The sequence below is a fragment of the Perognathus longimembris genome, chromosome 18 (genome assembly GCF_023159225.1).
Source record: "Perognathus longimembris pacificus isolate PPM17 chromosome 18, ASM2315922v1, whole genome shotgun sequence".
Taxonomy (NCBI): Eukaryota; Metazoa; Chordata; class Mammalia; order Rodentia; family Heteromyidae; genus Perognathus; species Perognathus longimembris.
The window spans coordinates 10,729,890-10,744,503 of NC_063178.1; the positions used below are offsets into that span (position 1 = coordinate 10,729,890).

Here is a 14,614-nt window from a genome sequence, read left to right on the forward strand (position 1 = left end):
TTGCTAACATGATACACTATGGTGTATATTTCCTATTTCTTCAAGGAAACGAACACTGACACATTAATTACTACCCTCTCTTTCTCCAACCCTCTTCACAATCTTGTTGTGTTTTACTGTGGTGTCTCTTTAACCTTCTCCAAGATTAATTTTCCATCCTGCTTTTTTAATCCTAACACGATGACTGTTTTGATTTGCCATGCTAACAGGATACTAGAAAAATGGATTCTAATGGAAGGTAGGCCTTTTGTTATAACTCTTTTATCTTTGTCTTATGACTTTTAAAACATTTTATTTTTAGGAAATGGAAACAAGAGGTGTTTTGGGTTTTGTATTTATTTTCTGCTGTTGTTGGTGAAGATGGTGTCTCTTGGTTTTAGGTGATTTTTTTTTGGTGTGTCTTGTTTATTTATCTGTCTTTGGTGAGGGGTAAGATGTGATACATAAATGGAGAGACAAAGGGTGAACAAATGCAGGCATGATACTCCCTGGAACTGTGTTGAAAATGAACTATACAACTTGTGGGTAGGGATGAGAGGGAAAAAACTGAGAAAGAGCAAGGGAAAGGGTGAAATTGCCCCCAAAGAAATGTCTTTGTGATGTGACTAATGAAATGGTAACCCCTCTGTATATCACCTTTATGATAACAATTTTTAAAAAGAAATTAAAAAAACACTTTTTTACTGTGGCCAAGTACATGTAATATAATAATTGATCATTTAAAGTATTTCCAAGTATTGAGTTGAGTGGGATTAAGTACATCACATCATTGTGCAGCCAACACCCCCCTCCATGTCCAGGAGCTTTTTACCTTTCCACACCGTAACTCTGCCCACTCAAGGATACCTTGCCACTGCTCCCTCCCCGGCCCTTGGCAATCACTGCACCTCTTCCTGGCCTATGACGTTGCCTGTGTGCCAGGTACCTCCAACAAGTGGGATCGTGTATGTGTCCTTCCATCCCTGGTTTATTTCACCTAACATAACGTTTTCAAGTTTCATCCATGTTATAACATGCCCATATTTCTGTTCTCTTTAGTGTATGTTCACTGTACATCCATTATATGCACATATTGTGCTTTGATCAGATTCACCTCTCTAGTACTTCCTTATCCTCCCCTTTATACAATCTTAATGAGTTCCTCTGTTCTACTTGTACTCATGCATATAAAATAGTTTGATCATATTTGCCCTCCTCCTCCCTTTTGCCTTCTTCATTCCCATTGGTTTCCACCCTCAGACTCCATTTTACACTTGTGTTTATGACATTTTTTTTTATCTCAAAAAGCTTGTGGGACGCCATTTTATTCTCACCTATCTAGGTTGCCTGAGAGGTATGTTGCTTTTCTCTAAAGAGCATCTTCAATATGCATATGCAACCTTGTTTTCTTTCCCTCTCCGTCCCAACTTTTCTCAAGTGAATCACTGATACCGAGCAGTGGGCAGGTCTTACTTCTCAAAGACTGTGGTGATGAATGATAGCAAGCTCCCCCTGGTGCCCTCCTCTCTTTGAGATGCATATTCACGTGATGCTGTACCTCTGCTGGCCAGGTGCCGGTCAAATGACCCACTTCATGCCACTGTTTGGTTCTCTGCCCTGTGATTAGGTCAGCAACAGCCCCCTATCAGAAGAGGCTGTCCTGGGGTTCGAGTATGGGATGAGCATTGAAAGTCCAAAGTTACTGCCCCTCTGGGAGGCTCAGTTTGGCGATTTCTTCAATGGAGCCCAGATCATCTTTGACACATTCATCTCTGGAGGTTGGTGTCAGCGTGTAGCTGGTGGGACAGATCCATGTCCCCAGCCTCATGGGAACAAATGAATGGTAAGGGGCCATTGCTGCTTCTCAGATTCCTTCCCCAGAGTCTGGACAGTTATCCCCACTGTCCACATCAGAGAGCAGAAGGGGCTGCTGGGAAGAGCATCATGGCTCTTAGTAAACAGGAGACTGTGTGCCCACTGGGTGACTAAACAGACCGCCCCTCTCCCCATCCCCCAGTCTCCTGGGGGAGCAGCAGTGTGCTTGTCAACTCCGAGGCTGCATGACTTCCGTGTCTGTGGGGTGTACTGAGTACGAAATGTGTCACAGGTGAACGGTAGGCAGTGGTACCAGGGTGACACTCTTTAGTGACAGTCAATGGAACCCTTGGAAATCTCCCTTCAGTTCAGGTCTTGAAAGCCATACCTGCAGACTGTAAAAATGAATGTGTACAAAGGAAAAATAGAAGTCTCTGACTAAGCCCTCCATCCTGTTTTCTGGAGATACCCACTGTTTAGTTTTGAATATTTGCCTCTGATTTTTCTTATAGTTGTGTTTTTCTTGTAAGTTGTGAGAAAGAAAAGTATGACCACCAACTGTTCGCATGTGTGCGTGTACATTTGTGGACTTGTGCACCCATAGTAGAGCTTGAATTCAGGGTCGTGTGGGCCTCATGCTCTCACTTGGTTCTTTTGCACGTGAGTGGTGTTCCAACACATCAGCCATGCTTCTACTTCTGGCTTTTTGCTGGTTAGTTGGAGATAAGAGTCTTAAAGATAGTCTGCCCAGGCTGGTTTTGAACTATTGGTTTCAGATCTCAGATTCCTGAGTAGTTAGGATTATAGGCTTGAACCACTGGTGTCCAGTACATTTTTCTTTTTGGATGTGCCAGCATTGGGTCTTAAACTCAGGGCCTTAAGACCTGCTTGGCTTTCTTGCTCCTGGCCGGTGCTTTACTACTTGAACCAAAACTCTAGTCTTCCTGCTGGCTTCTGAAGTTGTGGTGGAGTCCGTGGTGCCTGCTGGAGCATCAACCTCTGGGTTTATCCTCTCCTTGCTAAAGCCCAAGGCAGGCATCATCATAGGTTTTCAAATGAGTATTCCCTTCATTTCCAGAAAAATGCATGCATTAGAAAAATGCATGCCATGAACACAGTTGTGGGGGCTCAGCCAGCAAACATTTGTTTCATTCACCAAGGTCTGTCAGACTGTTTTGTTCGGCTTCCTAGAGATTTTACTTCCCATCTCATGCTTTCCCAGGGGAGGCCAAGTGGCTCCTGCAGAGCGGCATCGTCATCCTCCTTCCGCATGGCTATGACGGAGCAGGGCCTGACCACTCATCCTGTCGAATGGAGCGCTTCTTGCAGGTAAGTTGGATGCCTTCGGCCAGACTCCAGGAAGAGCTCCTGCTTCCTGGGTGCTTTGACAGCTCAAACTTCCTCCCACAGATAGGGTCACATGCACTTTAAACTGTAAGACATGGTAGTATTGAAATCGAGTAAATGCAGGTTCAATATTCCTTGGAAACAATGCTCCAGATATAATAATACCAGTTTTATGGCAATTTAAGATGATTTCAGGATGGAGATGTAGTTCAGTGACAATACTTGGTTAGTATGTGTGAGGCTCTGGAATAATTGTTCCCAGGTGGCCAAAAGCAGTGGTTCCTATATCAGAATGACCATAGGAATCCCTTAGGGAGCACTTTGTAAACGGATTCAGATACAGGGACAACTCCAGATCAGATGCTCAGGAATGAGGTCTAGGAATCTATATTTTTACCTTACATTAATACTAAATTATTAGCATTATAGTTGTAAGTACATATTTATATGGCTTATTTATCATCATTGAATCTGCTTTCCCTATGATTTTCTCAAACCCTTTGTTTATAGCACTAGTTTTATTTTTAGTCCTGCAAAAAGATTAATAAGTGTAAAACTTAGAGGAGTCTGCTGTTATATAAGCACTCGCTTATTTCATCTGCTTTCATTGTGTGAAGCTCTCTGTTGGTGCCATTTACAGTATTTTTAGACCTGTCTGTTCTGTTCTTGATTTTTTTTTTTTGGTTTATTAGGCCTGTACTGGTAGATTTGGTCTCTAACTTTGTTTTCTTAGCATCATCCTTCCTTTTTTGCCTGGTTCTGTGTGTTTTCTTGAGAACTCTATGTCCTTGGCATGTTATGTTCCTTTGCTTTCTCCTCCTCTTATGTAAAGTTATTGTGCCGTGTATGTATATTGTTGCTATGTTATTTTATTGCCTCTTGTCTTCGGTTATTTAGGGCAACTATGCAAAGAATTTCTTTAGGTTGCTCCAGTTAGACTGCGGGTCATCCCTTCTGTCCCCTGCCCAGTTGCTACCAACTTGGAACCACAGTTGAGTACAAATTCAATGTTCCAAGGCTGAGGGTGGTAGTGGCAGAAGGGGAACTCTATGGACTGTGGCTAGTGCCAGATTTGACTCTCTCCAATAACTAATTTCCAACAAGGGCCCACTGTCCTCCCCATCAGTGGTAGACTTGCTTCCAAGGACCTCCATCAGTTAGGCTCTACTGGGGGTTCTACCCCAGAAGACTGTGCTATTCCTCCCTTCCCAGGGTTCCTACTCACTGCCTTAGTTCAACCTGGAGGGTACTGTAGGAATCTTCTGGATGTTGTCACCTTCCATTCATTCCCTACATTGCTTCTGGACTCAGATAAGGAGCCTCTACATGCCCCCAGCTTCCCATCCTACCAGGGCCTTCAGACACATCATTTGCCTGCTCTAAGCTTTTCAATCTTGTCTGTAGCTGATTTAATTTTCCTTCTGTCTTAAAATTGCACACACAAGCTGGGAGCTGGTGGCTCACCCCTATAATCCTAGCTACTCAGGAGGCTGAGATTTGAGGATCACAGTTCAAAGCCAGCCCGGGCAGAAAAGTCCCTGTGAGACTCTTATCTCCAATTAGCCACTCAAAAACCAGAGGTGGAGCTGTGGCTTAACATGATAGAGCACTAGCCTTGACCACAAGCCCTCAGGGACAGTGCCCAGGTCCTGAATTTGAGCCCATGACTGACTCCCCCCAAAAAAAGAATTGCAACCCTCCACCCCAATTTTGCTTACTTAATGAAGAGAGTGAGTTGCTGATGAGGCATTTCTTTTTCTTGCCACTAACTTAATCCCACAGTTAGCAAAATCTGGGGATTATTAAAAAAATCTTCCCAGCTGTACACTGGTGGCTCATGCCTGTAATCCTTGCTATTCTGGAGGCTGACGTCTAAGGATTTGGTTCAAAGCCAGCCCAGGGAGGAAAGTGTATAAGACTCTGATCTCCAATGAACAACTACGAAAGCCTGGAAGTGGAGGAGTGGCTCAAAGTGGGAGAGCTATTATTAGCCTTGAACAAAAGAAGCTCAGGGACAGTGCTCAGACTTGAGTTCAAGCCCTAGGACCAGCACACACACCAAAAATTTGCTCACCGGAAGTGTGAAAAAATGTAGTCATTATATTCCAGGTAGATTATGTAAATGTTGAACTATTTAACTTGAGAGTGGGGATGAGATGGGGACAAATAGAGGAGAGAACAATGCAAGGAGTAACATTGATCAAAATGCATTGTACTCATAATCTGACTTGTGGAATTGAAACCAGTTTGTACAGCTATTTAAAAAGTAAAAAATATCCAACTGAGAGAGAGAGAGAGAGAGAGAGAGAGAGAGAGAAGAGGTGACATTGTCCCAAAAGAAACGTAGTCTTGGACCTGATTCATGTAACTGTAACCCATCTATACATCACCTTTACAATAACAAGGTAAAAATTTTAAAAAGGGCTGGCAATGTGGCTCAGTGGTAGAGTGCTAGCCTAGCATGCAGGAAGCCCTGGGTTTGATTCCTCAGTACCAAATAAACAGATAAGACTAGAAGTGGCGCTGTGGCTCAAGTGGTAGAGTGCTAGCCTTGAATAAAAAGAAGCTCAGGGACAGTGCCTAAGCCCTGAGTTCAAGCCCCACGACTGGCAAAAACAAAACAAAGCAAAAAAAAACCTGGAATCCTACCTGCTCAGGAGACTGAGATCTGAGGATCATGGTTCAAAGCCAGCTGGGGCAGGAAATTCCATGAGGCTCTTATCTCCAGTTAACCACCAGAAAACCAGAAATGTCACTGTGGCTCAAACTGTTAGAGCACTAACCTTGAGTGAAAAAGCTCGGGGATAGTGCCCAGGCCCTGAGTTCAAGCCCCAGGATCAATATGTATATCTCCCAGATGACTTTTTCCTTCAGCTACCTGGGAAGAGCTGTGTTAGATGACACAAAAGTGTGCCAATGGAAAAACCATGAGAACTCTCCTTTTGTTAATATTTTACAGGTCACAGATTGACTTCTCATCTTTCTCTGCAATGGAGAGACATACATTTTATTACCTGAGAACACATGGCCTTTCCTTTGTCTAGCATATTGTGTTCTTGATTGCAATGGATGATCTGAGCATTCCATTTTCTTCCCAGATGTGTGACAGTAAAGAAGAGGGGGTGGATGGAGACACGGTGAACATGTTTGTCGTACACCCAACCACTCCCGCACAGTATTTCCACCTGCTGAGGAGACAGATGGTCCGGAACTTCCGGAAACCCCTCATTGTTGCTTCTCCCAAGCTGTTGCTCAGGCTCCCTGTAAGTGGCAAAAGCTGCGTTGTAAAGTTTTCTCCTTTTGTCATTTTCTTATGCCACTTTTCTGTTTTCTGAATCTAGTAATATTTCTAAATTATAGAAAAATCTTTGTATCTTGAGTTGACTTGGCTGCTTTCATTATTTTAAAACATAGCTTTCCATTTTCACTGTAATGAAGGACATGAATAGCAAATATTACAGATATCCTAATCTGAGCAGATAAAATTTTAGAAAAAAATTAAAATCCAAATGGTATAAGAGCTCCTTCCTTCCCTCCCTCCCCTACTTTCCTTTTCTCTCTCTTGCGCTCTCTCTCCCTCCCTCCCTCCCTCCCCCCTTCATTCCTCCCCTTTCTCTCTTCTTTCTTTCTTTCTTTCTTTCTTTCTTTCTTTCTTTCTTTCTTTCTTTCTTTTCTTTTCGTTTGCTGGTAATGGGGCTTGCACTCAGGGCCTCTCTCTCTCTCTCTCTCTCTCTCTCTCTCTCTCTGTCTGTCTCTTTCTCTCTCTCTCTCTCTCTCGGCTTCTTCACTCATGATTGATGCTCTGCCACTTGAGCTACCCCTCCAGCTCCCCAAATATAAACTCTACAAGATGCTTTCAATCCCCAAAACTTAACACGTATTATTAATAATACAATTGTGTCATCAGACTGAAAGTTTAATTCTTGAAATTTTGCTGTGGCACCTTTTGTGTCACACAGACAAAAGGCACCCATGTTATTTCTGTCTGAAGAACACAGAACTGACATTTTGGGGGAAAGATTCTGTGTTTATTGGTATGTGTGCTTACGTGAAGTGCTAAGCTAGATTTTTTGTGCCATTTTTATAAAATTCTTTGTAAATTAAGGCTGCTGTTCTTTTCCTTTGCTTGATACACATGTGGCTTTTGCTCTTCCTCAGGCAGCTGTGTCAACTCTTGAAGAAATGGCACCAGGAACAACATTCAAACCAGTCATCGGTGATTCGTCTGTGGATCCAAATAAGTAATCGATGTGTTTCTCTGTTTTCCTACTCTGAGGTAGAAGTTTGATTCCTGAGAAAGTTCGTGTTAACTGACCCCCAGACTCCTCAAATCCTGATATAAAGAGTGTGTGTGTGTGTGTGTGTGTGTGTGTGTGTGTGTGTGTGTTGGTGGTGTGTTGTTGCTGGAGATTGATTTCAGGGCTTCACTATTGGTAGTCAGGCATTCTATTGCTGATCTGCATTACCAGCTCCCATCCCGATGTATGGTTAAGTCAGTGCAGGAGCAGTTAGTTTGCAGGGACGAGTGAACTTTGGAGGCAAACATTGCTAAACAAGGATTTCCAGTAATAGAGGCCCCTCCCCCCCAACTTCATCAGTTAGGCATTGAAATCCAGTCCCTTCTGAAATGATTCTTAAGGATACTTCTCCCTTACTCCATTGTTCTTTCTTTCCCTAACAGTGTTAAGACTCTTATATTCTGCTGTGGCAAACATTTCTATGCTTTGCTTAAGCATCGAGAATCTTTAGGGGCCAAGAAGCGTGACTTTGCCATCATCCGAATAGAGGAACTCTGCCCTTTCCCGCTGGACTCATTATGGCAGGAGATGAATAAATACAAACATGTGAAAGGTAAAAAAGGTTTTCTTGCAAGCACCAGTAGCTCAGGCCTGTAATCCTAGCTACTCAGGTGGCTTAAGATCTGAGGATCGTGGTTCAAAGCTAGCCTGGGCAGGAAGTTTGTGAGACTTTTTTTTTTTCCAGTCCTGAGGCTTGAACTCCGGGCCTGGGCACTGTCCCTGAGCTTGTTTTGCTCAAGGCTAGCACTCTACCACTTGAGCCACAGCGCCACTTAGAGCTTTTTTCTGTTTATGTGGTTCCGAGGAGTCGAACCCAGGGCTTCATGCCTGCTAGACAATCACTCTACCACTAAGCCACATTCCCAGCCCAGGGACTCTCTAATTAAGCACCCAAAAAAGCAGGATGTGGAGCTGTGGCTCAAGTGGTACAGTACTAGCCACACCTATCAGAATATATAAAAAGAAAACAATAGAAAGTGCCACACTGATGATATCAAGCACAAAGCAGCCAGAGCCTTCACTCACTGTGGGAATACAAACTGCTTGCTGTAGCTGTTTCAGAAGGCAGCTTCCTGCCATGTTAAACATCCAGTTACCTTGTGACCCCACTACTAGGTATTTACCCAGAGAAATGAAGTCACGTTCACAGAAAAATCTGTTGGCAAATGTTCATAGCAGCTTTATTTGTAGTTGCCCAAGCTGAAAACCACAAAAATGTTCTTCAAGGAGTGAATGAATAAACACAGTTTACATGTAGCAATAAACATCAGTATGATATCATCCTATAAAAAAAAAAGAAAACTATTTTCAGGGGCAGGTACTGGGTATAGAACCTACGTGCACATGTTAGGAAAACACTGTACACTGAATTACCACTCTCCAGCTCTAGGAGTAAACTGTGGTATAACCTTCAAAGCACCAAAGAGTCACACAAATATCAATTTGTTTATTCAAGGAAGCCAGATGCAAAACACTATATTGTTTATGATTGCATTTATAAGGTATTCTGGAAAACATAAAACTGAGCATAGAGAAGAGAGGGACTTTAAGAATGCAGCAGTGCTTGGTATCATGATTGTGGTGGTGGATGCAGAGCTATGTATTTGTCAAAAAACAAACATAAACACTGTTACATCAGATAACCACATATTTAATTGAGGTTAAATATCTTTGCCTCTCACACCCACTTGATTTGCACATTTACTTGAAGTACTGTAGTAAATTTCCTTCTTTATAGAGTTTATCTGGAGTCAAGAGGAACCTCAGAACATGGGCCCATGGTTTTTCGTTTCCCCAAGGTTTGAAAAGCAACTGGCCTGCAAGGTAATAGCTTTTTGTTTCATGTAGTGCTCATTTGTGTTTGTACTTGTGCATGGGTCTGTTCTTTCTCTTAGAATAAGAACAATGGGGTTTGCTCTCAGTGAAATTTTTTTAAAGAAACATGAAAATAGACAAACCTAGTTTTAAGCAGAGTGTGGTGGTACATGCCTAGAGTCTCAGGTACTCAGGAAGCTGAAGCAGAAAGATCACTTGAGTGTCCAAGTTTGAGACTAGCCTTGCAACGTGGATTGTGTGCTGAAGGAAAGAAGGAAGGAAGGGAGGGAGGGAGGGAGGGAGGGAGAAAGGACTAGACAAGACAAGACTGCGGACTTGATTCAAGTAATAAGAGTACCTGTCTAGCAAACCCTGAGTTCAACCCCTGTTGCCATAAAAAAATCAAAATAAAAGGCCAGCTGGGTTTGCACACCTGTATTCCCAGTGCTCGAGAGACTGAGGCAGGGTGAATGTGAATTCAAGGTCATCCCCGGCTACACAGTAAAAGATGACAATCTAGCTTTAGATTATTCCTTCAGAAGAAAATGCTGTTTATGCAGCTTTGTATACTCAAGTTGAGTATCCCATACCCCAAAGTATGAAACAGTTCAGATGTCTGATTTTTTTTCAGATTTAGGAATAAATTTACCTAGATTTTGTTGAGTAAGCAACACTTAGGAACACAGTTTATTCATTTGATACTAGTTTGCTAAGTTCGAGTCATTTTCATGTGTAAGTAGTCATAATTAAGGAAACTACAGTTAAGACCAACTGTAAGTTACTTAACATAAGACAAAATAAAATACTGGCATTTTATCATGCCTGGAATTTAATTTTCAGCAATGACAAATATTCCCCTCTCATCTATTGTCTTTAACTCACTATTTCTCCAGAAATGTGCTGTATAAAAGAGAGATTTAATGCACCCCTTTGGTGGAACCTGATATAGTCAAAAAGTCAATTCATTTCTTCTTCGCTCTAATGACAGCTCCGCCTTGTGAGCCGACCCCCCCTGCCTGCACCCGCGGTGGGGATTGGCACTGTGCACCTGCAGCAGCATGAAGATGTCCTCAGCAAGACCTTTGCCTGATAATGTCCTTTGAAGAAACACGACTGCCTTTTAAGCAGACTGCCAGAGAAAGAGAAACCTGCTTTCTCTATTTTCTCCCAAGTGATGGGACCCATTTACGCAGTTAAGTCTGGCATAGGTGGGATAAACAGGGAAATTGATTATAAACACATGAGTCAGATTTGTACATTTTATCCTTAGCAGTACAGGAGGGTTATGCTTTCTCCGACTCAACTGAATGCATTGGAGAACTAGGTCATTAGCTTTATGCTTCAGGCTCCATTGTAATTAGCTATATATGACCAATGTAAGTTCTTTAGTCAGAATTGAAAGCTACATAGAGAGCTTCAAAACTGTCTCTTGATTTGCTTGATGCATGCCACTTTCATTTTTATCTTCCTTTCCTAAAGTCTTACATTGGCATTTTTGTTTTTTGTTATCTCAAAGCCATCTACAAAATATTCTGCCAAGTGCCAGCAGAATGAGATCATTCCAACTGGTCAGTGGTGGCTTATGGCTGTAATCCTAGATACTCAGGAGGCTGAGACCTGGAGGATTGTGATTTGAGGCCAGCCTGGACAGAAAAGTCCATGAGATTTCATCAACTAACAGTAAAGTTCTAGGCTGCAGGCATAACTCAACTGGTAGATCATCAACCATGAGCAAGTACAAGGCTCTGAGTTCAAGTATCAGTACCAGCACACACACAAAAAGTAGATCATTCCTGATTTATATACTTCAATGTGTACCCATTCTTCTTAAACCTGAGCCCTGTTAAATATGAATTTCTAAGTGCATGATTGTCTCGCCCTGTATTTTTAAATTGAGGAGTTTTAGTTATTCTAAAATTGATCTGTGGTATAATTTTCCATAATCTTCCCCCTACCCCCCCTTAATTGTTCTGTAATGATGCTTTGTGAATGTTTTTAACAGACTTTGGTGTGTGATAGAGATTTCAGCTTCTAATCAGTTTGTGTCTTACAGTACCAGCTGCAATATGATATTTATTTATGGTATTTAAAGAGTATTTTAACTTTGACCAAGGTGCCTGAGCATTGTCCCTGGCTTCTTTTTGCTCAAGGCTAGCATTCTGCCACTTGAGCCACAGCACCACTTCCGGCTTTTTCTGTTTATGGGGTGAAGAGGAATCGAACACAGGGCTCCATGCAGGTGCATGCTGGGAAGGGATGGTGAGTCTTTCCACACTGAGTCAAAGTGCACAGTCACGTGGACAAGTCGTGACAGGGGTGGCCAAACCCAAACAGCTTGGTTACATGTGCAACCAAGTTATACAAGAGTCTGCTTTCTGCAACAGCTACAAAATAATATATTAAAGAACGTGTCTACCAAACTCTGACACAAGTGCCATTAGTAAATGAAATGAGTTGGACAATATGGTTTCCGTCCCTTCATAGAAGCTGTCAGGATGCTGATAGTAGCATGTTTCTTGCTTTGAAAAATGTAACTAGTTTCAGCTTGGCAAATCACAGCAGTAATTACTTACATACATGTCTAACTTCACTCTGACACTCATTAAGTCTTTTACCAAAACAGATACCTGTGTCTACCTGGCAGCCCAGTAATTTTGCCAGGGACATAACTGAGACACCTTTGCGATTCCAACATTTGTGTGTGTGTTTTTTTTAATTAAAAAATTTTTTTTTTTTGCCAGTCCTGAGGCTTAGACTCAAGGCCTGAGCACTGTCCCTGGCTTCTTTTTGCTTAAGGCTAGCACTCTACCACTTGAGCCACAGCGCCCCTCTGGCCTTTCCTGATTATGTAGTGCTGAGGAATCAGACCCAGGGCTTCATGCATGCTAGGCAAGAACTCTACACTAAGCCACATTCCCAGCCCTCAAATTAAAAGATTTTTAAAAGGAAAGATGGAAGATTTTTTTAAAAGTAGTCTAAGTATCTCTTAATTTCTCCCTGATGTTATTTATCCCTTACAAGTGTGGTTGTGATTTTTTGTTAGTGTTGTTGGTCATGGAGCTTGAACTCAGGGCCTGGGTGCTGTCCTTGAGCTTTTTCACTCATGGCTACCACTTTGAGCCACAGTGCCACTTCCTGAAGTTTTATTATTTAAAAAAATTCTTGACAATAGAAAGTGTTCCTTTTACATAACTGAAGAAATAAGATGATACATAGAAGGAAGTCAAGACTTTTGGTCTTAAGGTTCCAAAAGCTTTACCTATATTTTTCTTGGGTTTATTTGGATGATTGGTTTTCATCCTTAGTTTCTCAGAGCCAGGATAAAAACCATGTTTTTGGGAAATGTGGACAAAATGTGCAGTCTTCAGTATTCATATACACACATTATACAAATAATGCCTAAATTACTTTATGGGAATAGTAATCTGTTGCCTTTTTTATTTATTTTTTAGTATGTGGCATTATGGTTGGTCTTGGGGCTTTTCATTTCACTTGCTAGGCAGTTGTTCTATCACTCATGCAAGCCCCCAAACCTTATAGTTTCTGTTAATTTTGCTTCAGATGACATAATTTCATACTTCTTTATGGATTTTATAATCCATTGTGGATATATACTGCATTGTCTTTATCCATTCATCTACTGATGGGCACCTAAATGGATTTCATAACATACTTATCATGAATAGTGTTGCTTTAAATACATATTTACAGGTATCTACATTGCATGTTGATTTAGACTGCTTTGGATGTTTACACAAGAGTGATATAGGTGGACCACATGAATTTCCATGTGGGTGCACTAATTCACATTCCCACCAACAGTGTGTGTATAAGGGTCCCTCTCCCCTATCCGTACCATCATTTGTTGTTGTATATTTTCTATTAGTATGTATCTGTTATATAGAGAAATTTCAGTGAGGTATTTCACCCATACACATGTTGTACATTAGATTAAACCCTCTGTTCTTTTTCCCCCCATCCTTCTTATTTTCTTGATGAGTAGCATTATGACTGGGGTGGGATGAGTCATTTTTCATCTCAGTCTGATAATCACAATCTAAAGCAGACTCATTTCCCCACTACCAACTGCAAAATCAGTTAATTTAGGAAACGTTTATTAAACTTGTATTATGTTAGTGTTGCTCTCTGTGTCTTTTTCTTACTCATACCAAGAACCAGCTATGATTAAACAAAAATAAGACATGAGATGAATATTTCCTCAAGACTATTATATGGAACACCTTTTCAATACAAACCATTGCTTTTGATTTTAGAAGTACATAGAAAGGGACAGGGTGTGGTGGCTCTCAGGAGGCAGAGATTGCAGTTCAAGGCCAGCCTAAGCAAAATGGTCAAGAGATTGCATCTCAGCCAATCACAGTTTGGTGTGTTGGCCCATGTTTGTTATCTCAGCTATACAGGAAGGATAAATATGACGATTGTGGTCCAGAATGCTTGACACTGTTTGAAAAATAAAACAACAAAAATATATATAAGATAGGTTGCCCTCTGTCCTCCATGAACTTGAGAGGTGAAGGAAGAGTGAGAATTCTGATACATGTAGATCGATCAATTCGGGTTCTCTGGTGGTTAATTGGAGGTAAGAAGAGTCTCATGCCCTTTCCTGCCTGAGCTGGCTTTGAGCCACGATCCTCAGATCTCAACCTCTTGAGTAGCTAGGATTACAGGTGTGATCCACTAGCGCCTGGCTTAATTTAGTGTATCTTTATTGAAAGGATGTTGTATTAATGTAATTATCTGGTAATCTTGTATCACAAGTGGGTTTAAGCCAATCATTTTACCAGGTTGTAAATTGAACAGAAGTTTGAGTCCTCTGCCAGAAGTTTACTGTGTAGGGAGGAAGATTAGTCAAATATGAAAATGACTAATACAAAACAGAGTGAGGTAAGAATGAGTTCACAGGATGGGAGACTATACTGCAAAAACGGTCACAGCAATGTTTTTGAATTTCCACGGGTTATTCCAGAATCTTCTCAGACCCTTCCTCAGAGAGGGTGTCATTTTCCTCATTCTTTTCAGTCGAGCAGACCCTCCTGTCTGTCTGTATAATGTGATACAGTAAAAGATCATCTGGGTCACTTCTAAGGACCTCCCTTGGCACCCAGGTACCATCTTGTGAAGCAGCTCAGGTCACATGAAGCTATGTGAAGGCGTTGGTGCTCACAGCCAGCATCAAATGCCCGATTTGTGAGACCAGAGCCTTTGCATAATGAAAGTCCCCAGTGTGAGAGCCGCCCCAGCTGCCTCAGGTAGGACAAGGACCCTGAATCGCACCTTTTCCCCAGATATCCCCGTGGCTATTGGATATTGATCCAGACATGAGAAAACAACCTTGGGTC

The 14,614-nt window shown here is 41.8% G+C and overlaps 1 protein-coding gene across 1 annotated transcript in view; it reads left to right on the forward strand.

Annotated features, from left to right (window-relative positions):
• The window catches only part of Dhtkd1 (dehydrogenase E1 and transketolase domain containing 1), a 30,920-nt gene extending 19,644 nt beyond the window's left edge, over nt 1–11,276 (forward strand). The window contains exons 11-17 of the mRNA XM_048367547.1: nt 1,607–1,757; nt 3,017–3,123; nt 6,240–6,404; nt 7,300–7,382; nt 7,823–7,992; nt 9,178–9,263; nt 10,243–11,276. Of these exons, the coding sequence (XP_048223504.1) occupies nt 1,607–1,757; nt 3,017–3,123; nt 6,240–6,404; nt 7,300–7,382; nt 7,823–7,992; nt 9,178–9,263; nt 10,243–10,344 (864 nt within the window). The 3' untranslated portion in view covers nt 10,345–11,276. The remainder of the gene's footprint in view (nt 1–1,606; nt 1,758–3,016; nt 3,124–6,239; nt 6,405–7,299; nt 7,383–7,822; nt 7,993–9,177; nt 9,264–10,242) is intronic.
• Nucleotides 11,277–14,614: the final 3,338 nt, after the last annotated feature.